General features: G+C 37.5%; 1 protein-coding gene across 1 annotated transcript; it reads right to left on the reverse strand.

Annotated features, from left to right (window-relative positions):
- Positions 1–489: 489 nt before the first annotated feature.
- On the reverse strand, positions 490–16,027 carry LOC132763575 (cytochrome P450 2C19-like). Its single transcript, XM_060757174.2, has 9 exons — positions 15,746–16,027; positions 14,999–15,161; positions 12,515–12,664; positions 11,895–12,055; positions 8,332–8,508; positions 7,191–7,332; positions 4,649–4,836; positions 4,338–4,479; positions 490–1,764 (listed from the first exon to the last, which is right to left on the reverse strand). Exons 1-9 carry the CDS (start codon positions 15,926–15,928, stop codon positions 1,583–1,585), a joined length of 1,488 nt encoding a protein of 495 aa, XP_060613157.2. The 5' UTR covers positions 15,929–16,027; the 3' UTR covers positions 490–1,582.
- Between the last annotated feature and the right edge of the window lie 1,712 nt (positions 16,028–17,739).

Raw genomic sequence — 17,739 nt, forward strand, 5'->3', positions numbered from 1 at the left:
TCAGGAGTTAGTTGTCAGTGTTAGCCTTCGCTTCAAAGGCTCAAGTGTATGATGACAACACAAGGCTTTAGGCAGTAGATCTCAATCTATGGTCCCCAGGTGTTTTGGCCTACAACTCCCAGAATGTATTGTCGAAGGCTTTCATGGCTGGAATCACTCAGTTCTTGTGGGTTTTTTTCGGGCTATACGGCCATGTTCTAGAGGCATTTCTCCTGACGTTTCACCTGCATCTATGGCAAGCATCCTCAGAGGTGAGGTCTGCTGGAACTGGGAAAAAAGGGGGTTTATATATCTGTGGAATGACCAGGGTGAGACAAAGGGCTTTTGTAAGTTGGGCTAGGTGTGGATCTTTCAACTGACCGCCTTGATTAGCATACAATGGGCTGATTGTGCCTGGAGCAAACTCTTCTTGAAAGGTGATTAGATGTCCCTGCCTGTTTTTCTCTCTGCTGTTTTTGCTGTTGCAATTTTAGAATTCTAGAATTTAGATTTTCAGTATTTCAATAGTTTAATAAGTTTTCTTATCAAAACTAGCACTGGAAAATAATTGAGCTCAGTATAGACATTGTATTCAACTGGATAGGCTTTCTAGTTAATCCTTGCTATGTTTTCATTTTAGAACACATGCATCTACATTTTGGCAGTGATAGTGGATATCTCTTAACAGTCCCCCACAATTTACAGAGGGGCATCTAAGGAGTCTGGTGAGTGAAGAAAAGGAAATCAAACTATATACCTAGCCACATAACTGGAGTGCAAAGAAACCCTGTTTTGACTTCATCACATAGGCTCTCAGACCCATTGTAGGATGCTGAGAGCACATTTCCTGGACGGAGCCCACTGGATTCCTTCTTATGATGCACAGCTACTACTGGCAAGGCTCCGTTCAAGAACTGTATTATCAGCTTTTTAAGATGGAGCAAGGAGAACATGGGAGGCTTCGCTTTGATGCCCAGCGAATTCCCCTGTTATCACCCATATTAGGGAGCTAAATTTGATGAGGTCTGTAGTGAACTGTGAAGATGCACAATGGGACACTATAAAGGTTTCCTGATGCACATCAAGCTCTGCAATGCTCACTGGCATTCCTTAGTCTTGACCAAATACACAGAGGTTCCAATGAACCTCAGTCCTATTTGTGCATCAGTCCCAATGACCATTCACCACCTCACTAGATCCCCTACAGTAATATATCACGAGTCTTTTACTGGATATGATTTCTATTTATTAAAGTGTTTTATATCTCTCTTTACATAAGATTTTCAGGGCATCATATAAATAACCAATTTAAAACAATTTAAAATGATGTCTAATGGAGAACAATGAAATATAACTTAAACTGATGAACAGAATATTGCATAATCAAGAAGTTAAACACATCAAAATAGCTTTAAAACCATGCATTTGTACAAATTCATATGCAGACAATTAGGTCCCAAGAAAGAAATGGAATCTTGTTTTAACTCTGCACTGGAATTGTTTTATTTTTCTAGTATCTATACTATTATTATCCTAACAGAAAATCTCCATTTCTCCTTCACCAGCTCATATGCTGGACAACTGAAGTATGGAAGTGATGTTTTCAGCGTGGGACAACACAGAGTTGATAGGACCGCGGAAGACTACCTATGCTGCTCATCTGGGGTGAGATATCAATGTCTTTTGGGTCTGTGAGGGGTTTTAGCTTGAAGTTCTGCAAGATGGTGGTCAGGAACAGGAAAAGCTCCATGCGGGCTAGACCCTCCCCAGCACAGATTCGCTTGCCTGCAAAGGAAAATGATGGATGGGTGATGAATGGTTTGAAATCCCATAATGAAGAAAAGATACAGGAAATAGTATAACAGGGAGATGTGAAGCATTGCACCTTCCCTGTGTCTGGAAATGTATTTTCATCATGTAAAGACAAAACCATCTTAAGAGAGCTTTTTAAAAAGAACATGTTATCTGCAGAGAGATTTTAAGAGCTCTCCTGCCCCCCGTTTTAGGTGTTTATTTACAGACACATCATATTTGTGTGCATAAAAGTAATTTTTCTGTTCACACATATGTTCATTTAAAAGTCTCACTATACAGATGTTTCCTGAGAGCATCACTGTCTTCAAGGTATTTAGCACTGTATTTGCTTTAAACTCCTGAGATGGTCTGGATCAGTCCCCGTTTCATGTATTGGATCACCTGACAATTACATGGATGTCCAGTGGCGCAGTGGGTTAAACCCCTGTTCTGGTAGGACTAAAGACCGACAGGTCATAGGTTCAAAGACAGGGAGAGGCGGATGAGCTCCCTCTATCAGCTCCAGCTCCTCATGCGGGGACATGAGAGAAGCCTCCCACAAGGATGATAAAAACATCAAATCATCCAGGCGTCCCCTGGACAACATCCTTGCAGATGGCCAATTCTCTCACACCAGAAATGACCTGCAGTTTCCCAGGTCACTCCTGACATGACAAAAAAAATCCATGAAAGGGATCCCATACTGGCTTTGGTTCTACACGGAGCAATATAGGCATATAATTCTTTGTTAATGTAATTCTTGAAGGAAACAAAAGGAGGTTTTAGCTCCTTTAGCCTTCCCATCATGAGAACACCTTTGAAAGCTGTAGAGGTTCATGGTTTGAAATTTTACAAAAAGGTTAGATGTGTAATTGTGCAGTAAACAGCATTTTCTATGAATGTTTTAAGTTACTTCCTGCATAGCAATGTGATATAAGTTCATATCTATATTTTAAAATGCCCTGTGGATACCCGGGACCATGGATAGTAGTGAACTCTACATTTTTATTGAACGTGGGTTAGAAGCATAATGTTTGATCACACTAGGGGACCTAGAAAAATCAACAAGCACCTTCAAGATGTGTGTGTATATCTTTGAATGTGGGTAACTGAAATTGTGTATTAAAAAACCCATATATAAGGGATTCAAATTGTAGCAATAAAACATGAGAATTTTGCTATGAAAAAGTTCTGCAGAGATTCCAGGTTGCTTCTCATTGGGATTTCTTGACATTCAAGAAACTTATTTTAAACCTATTTTAAAATATGAAAATATTATTTCTATCCCCAAGAAAAATTGTTTAGCCATTAATTGTCACTGAATTGCAAGCATACTTGGTAGTCAGTGACTGCCTGTAGACACTGAATCTCTCTTTCCAGCAAGATCAGGATGGCCCCTACCCTAATGTCCTTTCAGTGGCATGCTAAAATATTTTTAATCAGGCAAGTATCTTTAAAAGAGAAAGTTGTTAAGAAGGGACCAGGAAGTGCTATATGATGATTTAATTGTTTTAACAATGTTATGCTTACTAGTTTTATGTGATTTTAATTTAATTGTTTTAATAATGGTAAGTTGTTTAATTCTATTTTAATATTTATAATTGGAAGGTTTTTAAATTGTAGGTTTTTTTAAGGTTGTGAGAATCTTTGAGTCTTGAGATAAAAGCAGGATATAAATGATGACGATGATGATAATGATAATGATGGTGGTGATGATAACAACAGCAACACCATCCCCTTTCCTTGACTCAATGCTGACTATGGCCAAAGGGAGCTACAGTGGAGCAACCCTTGGAAGTTCACACTATAATGAGCACATAAAGTATGGAATTTTGTAGTAGTAAAATATACATTCAGAATTGCTTTGTTTTGTTTCAAACGTGATCCTATAAGACAATGGACAGAACTTTGTTTGTCGGTCTCAAGAGGAGTAGATGAGAAGGACCTGGGAGGCAAAAATGGAAGGGTCTCATTTCCAGAATAAAGAGAAAAGATAAATATAAGGAGTTAAATAAGACTATCCTCATGATAAAACAATTGTAATAAGTATAGCAAGAGTAGCAAACTGTTCCTGGGTGGGGGGGGGGGGGAGATGGGGATGTGGTGGTGGTGGGATTAAGAAAAAAAAGAAGAGTAGATCCATTAAATCAGGCATTTAAATCGGTAAATCCACTTTTTTGCAATGGTTACAGTATGGTTGGGACTAAAGTTATGCCAACAGCTTTGCAATCTAGGCAGAGGAGGGCCTTTACAATTATATAATTACCACAATATTCTTCGTTTAGCTGCCATGGGTGTACCTATCTAAATCCTGGGACTTGTAACTTGATCAGAGGCACTAGAGTTTTTTATCCAGTAATTATAAATTTATTTTCCTAAATTTTAAATCCTAGGATTGGTAGGATGGCATTTAGATTAGAATATAATACCATAATTGTGAGCATGGGACCCAGCATGCAGTCTCTGACAATGGGAACTCATACTTAATAATCCCAACAGCGGACTATGAATGATTGCCCAACACCATGCTTCCATGAAAACTGTCCAGAAAGAGATTCTTGTACCTGCAGAAAAAGGCATGAAGTAGTCACTCTTCCTGAAGGACCCATCTTTATGCAAGAAATGTTGTGGATCAAATTGTGTGGGGTTTTGAAATTCTTTGGTGTCACATAGCACTGACGTCAGAACAGGGTATATTGTAGTACCCTACAGAGAATAAAGAATCCAAGACATAATTTCCTTTCCATCATCAAAATATTAATATGAGATATCCTGACAAATAGCTGTCTTTGATATATCCAAGCTAAGCAAAGTTAAGATAACTTTCTTTATAGAGAAAGAAGTTCAGGTTTTGAACTGGAAACAGTGAGCATACCTTGGGAATGACATATCCTCTGAACTCTGTGTCTTTGAGAACTGCATGGGGAACACTCAATGGGACAAGAGAGATGAATCTCTGGATCTCATGGATGACAGCATCTGTGTAAGGCATCTTTCCACGATCAGCCATGCAAGGCTTTCGTGCACCACCAATCACTCGGTCAATCTCTTCCTGTATTTTCGCTATTAGGAGATTGATGAAATTCAGCAATAAGGAACAAGCATTCAAAAAACAGCAATGGAGGGTTCATCCCCTCTGTGGCTAACAGCAACAACAATAAAGGTTTTACAGTTCATGGGAGGGTACAACATAGTTAAAATACATAGATAAAACAAAGGACCATATTGAAAAAATGTAGAACAAATATTAAAACACCAATACTAATAAAATGTAAATTTAAAATTCATAGTTCTAAATGATCAAGTAAGCCTGACAGAAGAGATAGCTTTTTCATTTTTTAAAAATTCTGAGAGCTCATTTAATTGTCGAAGCTCTTCCAGTAGGTCATTCCACAATCTAGCGGCAGCCAATGAAAAGGTCCTCTGGGTGGCAGTTGCTAGTTTTGTTCTGGCTGGTTGAAGTGAATGTCTCCCGGAGGATCAATATGTAGAAAGGTGGATTATATAGTAAAAAGGTGATCCTGCAGGTAACCTGGACCCAAACCATGTAGAACTGTAAAGGTCATAAACACTTTGTGCTTTGGCTAGAAACAAATTGTCAACCAATAGAGTGATTTTAAGGAAGTACTTTGGCCACATCATGAGAAGATAGGAAAGTGTAGAGAAGACAATGATGCTTGGGAAAATGGAAGGAAAAAGGAAGAGGGGCCGATCAAGGGCAAGATGGATGGATGGTATCCTTGAAGTGACTGGCTTGGCTCTGAAGGAGCTCGGGGTGGTGACGGCCGACAGGGAGCTATGGCATGGGCTGGTCCATGAGATCACGAAGAGTCGGAAGTGACTGAACACACAAACAACAACAACAAACAAGAAAGGTGTAATATGCTCACTCCTAAATGTACTCCTTACCAATCTGACTGCGATTTTAGAACTAACTGGACTTTCTGAACTTGGTACAGAGGTAACCTAATATATAGTACATTGCAGAAGTCCAGCCTTGAGGTTACTAGTATGTGCACTACCATATTTAGATCTTCCAGTACTAGGAAGGGGCACCGCTTGTGTATCAGCCAAAGCTGATAATAAACATTGCTGACCTTTGCTTGTACCTTGGCTGACATTTCGACAGAAGGAACTGGAAGCACTCCCAAGTGTAGACGGTCTTTCAGGGGGAGTGTAAACCTGTCCAGAACTATCCCCAGTTAAGAACCTTTAATAAGCACCTTATCTGGATTCAGTTTCAATTTGTTTTTCTTTATCCAGTTCATTATCTCCAGGTTTTTATTCAGAGAAGACACACTGTCCTTAGCTAAGGCGGTTTTTGAAGACATAGAGAAATATATGAGAAGTCTACTTGAAATACCTTGGAGGTGTTTGATCCCTACTCACTGGAGATTCCCCCTCTATCTTCTTCTATCTGTCGTACAGAGTACAACAATCCCCATTCTCTATCCCACAAAGATACTTTTTCATGTCAAGTTGATGATGATTTTTTTTCTTTGAGCCCCAAAGGTTGTCCTTAGGGGAACATCTATGTCTTGGAATATTATTTCAATATATTTGTAGAGAGCTCTGAGGCTGCTTCTTTCGAATCAGTGAAGCTTGAAGCTTCCAGAACTCCTTGTATGTTTTTCTATTGAGCAAATACATGAAAAAACGCAACTGTGAAAACAAATAACAAATATTAACAAATCAAAGTAATATCACAGTGCAGATGAGTTTTAAATATTGCAAACCAAATCAACATTATTTTTCATTCTATCCAAATCTATTGTTCCAAAACTTTGTGTGAGTTTCAAGAGCATATTTCCATGGATCCTTATTACACAAGTATATGCTCAAATGAACATGCATTACATATTCATTTGAGCATATATTTGTGTAATCTTGCCCTTTGCACAAGAGTTATACCTCACAGTTAGGCTAAGGACCTACATCAGGCTTGCACAGAAAAAGTTTGAATAGCTATATTAGTTGTGCTACTCCACCACATTTCTGAAAACCAAATGTTTGCAGTTTACTGTGTATGTACTAGTGCATCAGCATGTGATAAATAGGAGGCTCCACAATTACAGTCAACCAAATGGCACATTCAAAGCATTGCCCAACAATTATGCAACATCTGAGAATTTGCAACTGTATGTGCAATTTTTAGAAATCAATGAACATAGTTATGAACTGAATGTGCAAATTATGCAATGGTTAAAATTGTGCAGCCACATGCATAAGGGAATGTGCAGAACACACTAATAGGATTCAATTTGTAATATATTATTCCATGTATGGAAGTTTAAGTTGCACAGCCCTGATGTAGAATCCTAGTCAACAAGGTTCTGCTGAATAGAGCATTCTGAGGAAACGGAGAGGGTGGAAAGAAAACTAAAGTGAAACTGTTGCCCTGTGGTCGATTTTTTTACCTTCTATTTCTGGATATTTCTGCAGTATCAGGAGCCCATATCTGAGAGTGGTGCTGGTCGTTTCTGTTCCAGCCGTAAACAAGTCAAGCACACAGAATATTAGATTCTCAATTGTGAACTCAGATGCATCATTCTGTTCTTCCTGGGGGAAAATGCAGTGCAATTAGTATGGAATCATAGAATAAGAGAGTTGGAAGAGACCACATGGGCCATCTATTCCAATCCCCTGCCATTCAGGAAAAGCATAATCAAAATACCCCTGACACATCCAGTATCCTTTTAAAAGCCTTCAAGGAAGGTGCTTCCACCACACTCCAAGGAAGTGAGTTCCACTGTTGAACAGATCATAAGATCAGAAAGTCCTTCCTAATGTTCAGGTGGCATTTCCTTTCCTATAATTTTAACCCATTGCTTTGAGTCCTAGTTTCCAGGGCAGCAGAAAATAAGCCTGCTCTCTCTTTGTTATGACATCCTTTCACATATTGACATATGGTAATCAAGTCCCCTCTCAACCTATTCTTCTGCAGGCTAAACATTCCTAGTTCTTTAAAAAGCTCCTCATAGGGCGTGGTCTCCAGACCTTTGATCATTTTAGATTCCCTCTGGACACCAGCAGAATTAACTTACCCATTTTCATTAAAATATAATACAAGAATTTATTATATATGTTTTATTTAATTTATTTAATGAATATATAATATATAATATGTAATTCTATATAAAATATAATATAAGACTAGACTATTGGTGAGTCCTCAAAACAACTGAAAAGTCAAAATGTGCTCCAATGTCTAAGTGTCTACTTAGATCTACAGTGAAATTTACATGAAGATGTAACTGTCTATCAGATGTACAATGTTTCACCTACATCTGTGCCTGGGATCTTCTGAAGATGGCAGCCACAGATGCAGGCAAAATGTCAGGAGAAAATGCTGTTAGAATATGGCTGTACAGTCCCTAATCCATGCAATACCCCAGTGATTCTGGTCATGAAAGCCTTTGCAATATTTTTGCATTTAAAAGGCTCATTTGAAATGGCAGACGAAATGTTGCTGCCCGATGAACACAAAAGCAACCAGTCACTTCTGATATCTGAGCAAGCTTGTCCTCCTTTCTTGCAAATTTTATGATTTTGTTTTACCTGATCCATTTTAATATAGAAGCAGTCGATGTAATCTCGAGGTGAGCTGGGGTCCAGGGTAGCCCTATGCTCCTTAGCTTCTTCTAAAACAAACTCTGCATTTTTGTTGCTGTTGGAAAACACTTTATGATGAGGCCCAGGGATGAAGTCCATGAGAGAAGGAAAGATGTTGCACAACTATAGGGCAAAGCAGAAAAGATACCTGTAGATCATTTAGGTCATAACCATTCTCTCTTTCATGGCACCTGCAGCTAGATTGAACTTCTCAAGAGAAACAGGTAGAAAATGACTCTGCATCTCTAAAATCATATTGAAGAAGCAAGGAAGCTATTCTGAAACTTGTGAGTGTTGGGGAAAATGATCTTTAAATATTTGGAGAAAGAAGAGTACACATTTTTTGAAATAGTTAAAATGGTTTTAAAGATGCATTTCTCAAATTTCAGAAAACCCCGAAAAGGAGAAATTCAAACTGACAAAAACTTTCAGTTTGGAACATATACTGTGTAAAATTCATGAACAGTTTTTCCCACAGGAAAAAACCCCAGGAAATTCTTCTATTTGCAGAAACTAATTTTCTGTGCAGATAATTTAATTGTCTGTGTACAAATCCCACATGTAATTTTCTAACTGAATAAGTTTGTATTTATGTATAACATTTTTCTGTACATGAAAAAATGAATGCTAAGTGAAGAAAAATTATGTGTCCCCCCCCCCAAAAAAAAGCTGTGGTTTTAAAAGAGTTCTTCACAGCAAAAAAAAAAAAAAACCTTACTAAAATTATTCATTACTACTAGGCCTGTGCAATCAGTGAAAAAAATATTTCAATACTCATTATGAAATTAGGAAGTGGGGATTAATTTCTAAAGTATTTTCAAAATTGGGGTCCATATCATAAATATAAGAACAAACAAAATAGTTAACTATTTTTTTTCATTAAGTAAGTGTGCCAGTGAGGAAACTTTAGGAGCTCTTTTCTCCCTCATTAGAGCTATTTTAAAAAACATTTTAAAAAATTACAAGAGCTATTTCCTTGAATTTTTATAGAATGACACAAGATAACAGGGGATCATTCCCCCAAAGTTTCAGAAAAAAATCATACTTCTACTGATTTTTGAGATTTTTTTTAAAAAAATGACGAAAACATTTTTACAGCCTTAACAGCTATCTCATGGATTGTCTCTCTATAAGACTCATAACACAACATATGAACCTACAGGAATTCTATTTAGGGATTTCATCCCAGTCCAACACAGATCTTACTAGTATTGAAGCATCAGTCAGTCCAAACTACATATCCCAGAATTATGTGCTCTCTAAGTCTCTTCCCCAACTCACTTGCTAATACCACACAACTGTTTTTGTCATGGTGAGAAACAGCCTGTCTTTTCTTAATTTAAAGAGGAATGAGGCCTCTTTGGTTTTCCTCACTTGATTTCACTGAAAATGAAACTGACTTTGGGAAGGTTTTGAGAATTATAGAATTTAAACAAAAATATTGGATGCGTGTTTCAAGTCTTAAATTTCTGCATGGATGCTCTCTGTGTTTCTCAATATCTGTCCATATATACAAATCTTATGAATCGGGTATGGCAAATATAGTGAATCTACTTCCAGTCAGGCCTATTCTAGACCTAGAAAATGGTAGGCCCAAGGAATCGGCAGCCATCTTAGAAGAAGGTGCCGAGGGACTCCATTTTGGTAGCTCATTTTCCAGGAGGGGGCGTGTGTATTTAAATCAGCCTTTGGAGGAAAAATGAGAGAGGGATTTGATTGGCATCAGAGGAGGCGGAGCCTGGCTTGCCAAGAGGGAAAAAACCTTGCTTTTGAAAAGAGGTTTTGAGATCCATCAGAGGAATGGGAGTTTGGGGTTTGAAGAGAAAGGGTGTTTAGAAGTGGAGTGGTGTTGGGGTTAGAAGTAAAAGCCTAAGTCTGGCCAGAAGTTTGCTAGCAAGGTAGCTAAAGCAGACTTGCAGCTAATAGGAGATTTGCTAGGTAGCAGCAGGATAGTATCAGGTTAGATCTATCTGGGCTACTGAAGAATCTCTGGCAGAGACACCGTCCTGTTAGGTTTCTTGTTTTGTTTGGAGAGAGAGAATTCTCTTGTGTAACAAAGATAGAACCATTCATGTAACCATCACGCTTATAAGACACAACTTTCTAAAACTGTCAAGATATTAACTGCATTTGTTCCTATTCTAAATAATAGGAACACATTATTGTTCATCAAAACCTGACTCAAGTGTGGCTCAATGCTTGAAGCTTACAAAAGCAATCTAAAGCAGCTTTTAAGAAACGAATGGTGGCAGCATACTTAAATTAGTTCAGCCCTAAGACCTCAGGATTAGGGCTGGCACAATCACACTCTTTCACCTCATACAAGCCAAGGGCTTAAAAGCACAGTTAGGTGGGTGTGTGCCGGTGATCTTTCAAAGGGGTTTTGCATTCAGCCAGGCAGAGAGTCGCCAGCTTTCTGTATATCATATCAGCTTTTTGATTTCTGGAATTTTTATTATTGAATAAAATGTTTCCCAGAATAAGTTCCCTACTTATGATAGCAAACAATTTAAAAATGCAGTTTTGCAGTTTTGCCCATCCCTAATTAATATACTTAATGAAATATCTGAACAAATCATTGTCTTTCTCTGTAGTAGGATGAAAAAAAGGAATCAAATCCTGACATTCTTCAGTTTTATAGACAAAAACAAAGATTTCCTGTAATATTTCCTGTAATGTGCACAAACACAAAATTCAGTTCTAGTCTCAACTTTACATGTTGGTGAACCGTGCAATAGTGTACCACATATGTTTTTCTGCATGTACAGATTTGCAAGAATAAATGCTTAACAAAGTGAAAAGAACCATGTAGGAGTTTTGAAACAAAATACTAAAAACATAAAAAGGGCACATGAGAAGTAAGGAATGATATCCCATTGGTTGTTCTCAACATTAATAACCCATTTAATCAATTGTTGAATGAAGAGGCAATGTATAGGTGAATCTCAGTGATTCAATGAATCTGCTCTGATGGGGACAAGAAACTTTTGTTTTCCTATGTTTTTCCATTGACTCAGTGTAGATCCTCCACCCACACCCCACTCAATTGGCATTTATAGACACAGCAATGTGTCACTACCACAGGTTGGCAGCAATCTGAAAGTAAATATATTGGATATATGTACCAGTAAGGGCAATAAGAGTATATGGAATTGTGGAATGACTAATGAAATGGCCTTGGATTTGACTCCGGATGATGTGATTGTAATAATTGTGTTAATATTGCTGCTAATTTTTGTTTTTTTAAACTGTATGTCTATTTTTAACTGTATTTATGTATGTATGTGCATGGCATCAAATTGCAGCCTTTTTAAGGCTGCTCTGAGTCTCCCTTTTGGAGTGAGAAAGGTGGAATATAAATGTAGCAAATAAATAAATAAATACATACATACATACATACATACAAATGTACACACAGTGCAATCCCTGTTTATACACGTACATGTTAACAACAGGATTCCAGTCAAATTAGATACATATTTGACACAAAACTATATTTTAGGGCCTACCTGTCCCCAAGGAGAGCTAAAAACCTCAAAGTTTTCATTCATTGAGGACATTATGGATAGAAATCTCTTGTCATTGTACTCATATCGCTTTCCAAAGACAATTGAGCAGATAACATTGGAGGTAGAACAGCTGAGCATGAATGTTGGGTCAAAGGGTTTCTCTGGAAATAGAAAAAAAAAAAAGAATTAACTTGTCTCAGCCTGGATTTTAGGTAACCATGTGCTGTATAGTAATGTGGTTGAAAATATTTTTCACTGTATTAGCTTGTATCCTTTTCAGGAATTGGGTATAATGTCCTCATGTTATGCGGGAGACCTTAGTCTTTTCCATGTGCATACCTGCATTGGGGAAAATTAGATCAGAAGACATTATATGGGTTTCATTTCAGGATTCAACAGTACCAGGTCTACATTTTCCTCTAAGAGCCTCTGAGACCAGATCAAGAAGAACCTTCTATCACTCAGATGAGTTGAGAGTGGGCGCAAAACCTGCTGTCATAATATCTTCCATCTAAAATCTGTAATTGGTTGGAACCAGGCTGAGAAAGCTGAAGACAGAGAGGAACCTTCTCAAGAAGAACCCAATGGGAATGGGAATGTTGAAGAGCAAGGCTTCTTACCCTTTGTGTCCTGCAAGTATTCTACAACATATTGAGTTTCATCTTGGATCCTTTCCTCAATGCTTTTCTTTCCCATCCCAAAGTTGCGGAGGGTAGTGAGGGCAAAACGTCTGAGCTGTTTCCATCTTTCCCCATTGCTGAATATGATTCCTGGAAAAGGGAGAAAGAGGAAAGAAAGAGGCAGAAGCAGAAGCAAAGGCAGAGGGGGAGGGGGAGGGAGGGAGGGAGGGGGAGACAGAAATGCAATAATTATTTTCAGATATGGCCTGAAATGCCACATCAAGTAAGCATTGTGTAATCTTGCACTCACAATTAAATGCTCATTGTGTACTTTTAACTGTACAACTGAATGTGCAAGAAAATGTGAAATGTGAAACTGCCATTCATTGTGCACATCTGCATATATGAATGGTGCAAATATGCATTTACAATGTATAGAGGCCGCACACAAGCAATAGCATCACATGCTCAACTCTGTTAAATGTTTTCTACAAAGAAAGTGCAATTAAACTAAAGTGATTGATTTTTATTTATCATCATCATTGTTGCTGTTATTCTAGGAGAGACCTATTTCAGTATTCCCAGAAAAGAGGTTAAAAAAAATCCAAAAGCTGTCACTGAGAAATCCCTTTGACTTGTTCTCACCACACTAGTAAGTTAAGAAAATGAAATGTAGACAAGCACTTTTCTTGATTATTTCTGGGCACATACAGACTGATATGAACCTATACAGATTTCCAGATATTCAAATAGGGCCTTGCAGATCATAAGCAGTATGCAGAACACACTGATGTGCTGTTATAGTAATGTGCTTGTATGTTCCTTATCTCTAGTCCTGCTGACCTTGCCTTCCAGAGTATACTCCCTAGAATTTTGCATATTGCCTAATAATAATAATAATAATAATAATAATAATAATAATAATAACAATAACAACAACAACAACAACAACTTTACTTTTGTATTCCGCCACCATCTCCCCAAAGGGACTCAGAGCGGCTTACATGGGGATCAAACCCAGTCAAACAGAGTTAAAATATAACACAATAAATAACAAAAAATATACAAAACATCATAAGAACATAAACCATCAACAACCAGTAGCCAAGAGCATCCTGCTCCTCACTTGTGCTGCCTCCTCTGCATCCTCCCTGAAAGTTTTGTTTTTCATTCTCTAAAGGGATTTTGAGATAAAGGGGGATTGTTGTGAGTTGAATTAACCCTGTGAGGTAGGCAAAGTTGAGAGGCAGTGACTCCAATGTTTACCTAGTATGTTTTCTGTTGTTCTTGTTGTTTCAAAGGCTGGATGGGCATCTGTTGGGGGTGGTTTGACTGTTATTTTCCTGCCTGCTTGAAGGGGGTTGGACTGAATGGCTCCTGGAGCCTCCCAGTGAAATAGTATTGTTTAGTTTATGTTGGTTAAAATTCCTTAAAAATCAGTGGATGTTTCTGAAACTTTGGGGACATGATGCCCTGTTTATGTTGTATCATTGAAAATAGAAATTCAAGGAGATAGCTCTTGTAGTTTTTTTTAAGTTGTTCATTAATTTTATTTTTCAAAAATCAGTGGTAAATGTATTCTACCCATTATAACAAGTTTCATCCCAATAGCTCTAAAATGAGGAAGAAAGGAGCCCCAAAAGCTTTCCCACTTGCACAATTGTATAACAAAAAGTAACAGAAATTGTTATATCATTGTAGTTATGATATGGAGTCCTCACGATATTTTGGAAACACTTTAGAAATGATTCACCACCACTCATAACTCAATTTAGTAGTATTTAAACTTTTTTTTTTGCATTGATCGCACAGGCTTAATATTTGGCATATAAAACAAAGTTTCTGATTACTTAACTGTTGTGCCTTCAAACGCAACAGCTGCTGCATGAGAGTTGTATGGTTACTAATGATTAACTGCTTTCATGCACCTTATTCTACTGATTCTCTAACTCTGTTTGTACTGCCTTTTTATTTTATGGTCATGTCTACACCACTTTATAGACATAACCATAATATGCCTACATCACTTTATAGCTTCTTCCTTCTGGAATTCCTCCCTAAAGAAATTAGAACAGTTTCCTCACTCCTCCCCTTCAAGAAAGAACTGAAAACCTATTTTTGTTCATTGGTTTATTGAGAGGAGGATGAATAATAGCACTGTTTCCATCTTAGTGGCTCAAGTTGACAATGACCATTTAAGTTAATGTTATTGAAGAGCTATATTTTTATGCAGATTTTAAGCGTTCAGTAAAATCATTGATGACTGACTGACTGACTGATAACCTTTTAACCAAAGTCATGTTCTCTGTTTTAATTGTATGTGTTAATATTATTGTTTTGTTTCTATTTTCCAACAGTAAATGTTTGCCATGTTTTCATTTATATTTGGAAGACACCCTGAATCCCTTCAGGGAGAGAGGTGTGGGTTATTTTCTTCAACCTGTCCTGAAAAACATCTGCAAACTGAAAAACACCACATCATACCTTTTCCCTTGTTGATTTTGTCAGCTAAAGGCAACTTCCCCCTGGCTGAAAATTCATCTGCTCGGTCAATTAATGCTTCTTTGACTGCATCATAGCCATGCAGCACCACAACACGCTCCATTCCAACATACAATGTGAAAACAGGACCATATTTCTGACTGAGCTGCAGAAAGACAAAAAACAAAAACCTAGAGGTTAGTCACCTCGAGAACATTATCCCAAATGATTATAATTTTGCATTCCTAAATCTTGAAGCTCCTGTATCCACATACCATAATCAGTCCTAAGTTTAAATCATTGCATCTTTTTGCACTATTTTCTGCTGCCAATTAGCTTACCTGTTTCCTTTTTTTGCCAGCATTGAATGGTATAACAATAACAATTCATTTATTGCCAGCTTCTCTTTGCTGCTCCAGGTGGAGTACAACGCAGTTAAAACAGTGAAGTAAAACAAAACACTATTACAATATAGATAACAAATACACACAGATAAAATGGAGCTTAAAATTTACCAATAAAATGAAGGTTAAAATACACAAATTAAAATTAACTAGGTAGGATAGATGTTCCTTGTGATGGGGATCTCTGCTCATATGCTTCAAATTACTGTGCACCCTATGTATAGATAAATATTCTGCAAATGGTTTTTTTTCCCCTAGGTGAAACAGTTTGACAAAAAACTGTTGAAATATTTATTGTTTTCTTGCAAATATCTGCTGAGAAGCATGGTCTTCATTCTTTATTTACCTTATGGATAGCCTGATCCAAGTAGTTGGCTTTCAGCTGTAGAATATTTCCAATGATGGGCAAAGGAGTAGGGCCAGGGGGCAACTTTTCTTTCCTCAGTGCCCTGCTCTTCCAGACAACAGAGAAAACAAGGAAGGAGATGAAGACCACCAGGAATAAGGTAGCTGTCCCCAGAGCCTCCATCACAGGAGCCGGAGATACGCTGGAAGAATGGTTCCAGATTCAAAAGTGGAAAAGGCAAGTTACTGTGTTTCCCTATGTGATGTTTATATATTGTAAAGCCAAGAGATGGGTGAAAGTTATCCAATGGCCACTTTCACATTTATCAGAATAAAATAGATTAATCATTAAGTAATCTAACCTCGTTTCATCATTTGGAAATGAACTTTTCTGAACTTTACTCTGTGTTCTCTTTCTTGTCTTATGATTGATTTTCCAGGCAATTACAAAAGTGTTCCAATGCACCTTTCTTGATTGGGGTGGAGAGAAGAACAAAACCACCCAGCAACCTGGTGTGGCTTTCAGGGACTTTATGGGATCTGTGATGCCATATGATAAGGTGCATGCCCATATGTACATGCACAGAATGCATGTAATTAAGGTGGAATGGGACCCATTGTGGGCAGTGAGCATTGACAATGACATTGTTCATACTATTAGAATGTTCTTTGAATGTTCCTGCTATCAGAATATATCTTCCACCTCTTCTTTGATCCTTTGATTAACTTTCACAAAATACTTGCTCATAACATAAGCATCCTGGAACTAGGTAAGCAAAGTAAATATACAAAGCAAGATCGTATATCAGGGATACATAGCATGAATTTCCACCAGGAGAACTGATGATGCTACATAATTCTTATGTTGAATCGTAGTGTTGCACAACAGAATGCACAAGCTAATGAACAAGTTGATGTGCAGCCCAAAGCACATTGCAAAGCTCAACCATATGCCCATTTGTGCATACAACACACCAAAAGAGCAACTCCACTTCTGCAGCCTTGGTCTGACCTAAATCACTTTCATAGCGGAATCTGTGCATCTGTATTTGATAAAGATCCCCTATCCTTTTCTGAACTAGTAGGAATAGTTTGGAACATGTTCACTCACTTCTTCTCTTATCTTAATATTAAGATATTGTCTTGCTTCAGCACAAGTGTGTGACAGCCAGTGAAACACCATCAGTTCATGCAGGTGTTACGTCTTTCCGTCTTCTTTTCTTGAGTACAAATAAGCCACCCTAAAGTGTCCTACATTCTCTCACTAGTTTTTAAACATTTATTCTGTTAATCTTTCAAATTTCTAGCCTATATACATTTATTCTGTTGCCTTAGAGATTCATTTCCTTGCCATATACTAATGGGTAGAAGATGCCAAATATGACAATAATAGAAACAAAGAGTTGATTCATTAGAATCAATAGAGGAGACAATAATAGAATCAGAGACTTGGAAGGGTCCTCCAAGGCCATCACCTATTAGGGATGTAATTTTCTATTAAGGTTAGTTAAGGCATCAACAAGTTATTTCAGTAATTTTCTTCTTGCTATGAGAAAGTATATGGAAGGTAAACAGTTTTTGAAAGTTATTCATAATTTCCACTTCACACCTTCATAATTTGGATCAGGTTAAATGTTGACAAGTGAGATGGTAAGAAAGTAATCTCTGGTAACTTGGAATAGTTATCTTGGGCCCCATTTCCACTGCCATATAATGCAGTTTCATAATACAGCTTAATGAGTCTACGGTGCCATATAATGCAGTTCAATGTAATTAGACTGCATTATGAAACTGCATTGTATAGAAGTGCAGATGGAGCCTTAGTATTGTCAATTAAAAAGAAGAGAAAGTAAGAAAGGAAAAAAATATTGAATAAAAAGAAAATCCAGATTAGATCTGACAAAAATAACAAAATGAATTTCAGTAAGAAGAAATTTAGGATACTACATTTTTGGCAGAAAAAATAAAATGCAGAATGGATGACACCAAGCTTGA

This window comes from Anolis sagrei, chromosome 1, assembly GCF_037176765.1.
Source record: "Anolis sagrei isolate rAnoSag1 chromosome 1, rAnoSag1.mat, whole genome shotgun sequence".
Classification (NCBI taxonomy): Eukaryota; Metazoa; Chordata; class Lepidosauria; order Squamata; family Dactyloidae; genus Anolis; species Anolis sagrei.

Bases quoted from the DNA above. Each gene is read 5' to 3' on its own strand.
- LOC132763575 (XM_060757174.2), bottom strand. From the start codon at position 15,928: ATGGAGGCTCTGGGGACAGCTACCTTATTCCTGGTGGTCTTCATCTCC. The intron at 12,056-12,514 runs GTAAGAAGCCTT...TTCTATTTCCAG, and splicing joins ATACTTGCAGGACACAAAGG to AGAAACCCTTTGACCCAACA. The intron at 8,509-11,894 runs GTAGGCCCTAAA...TTTGCCCTATAG, and splicing joins TTAGCTCTCCTTGGGGACAG to TTGTGCAACATCTTTCCTTC.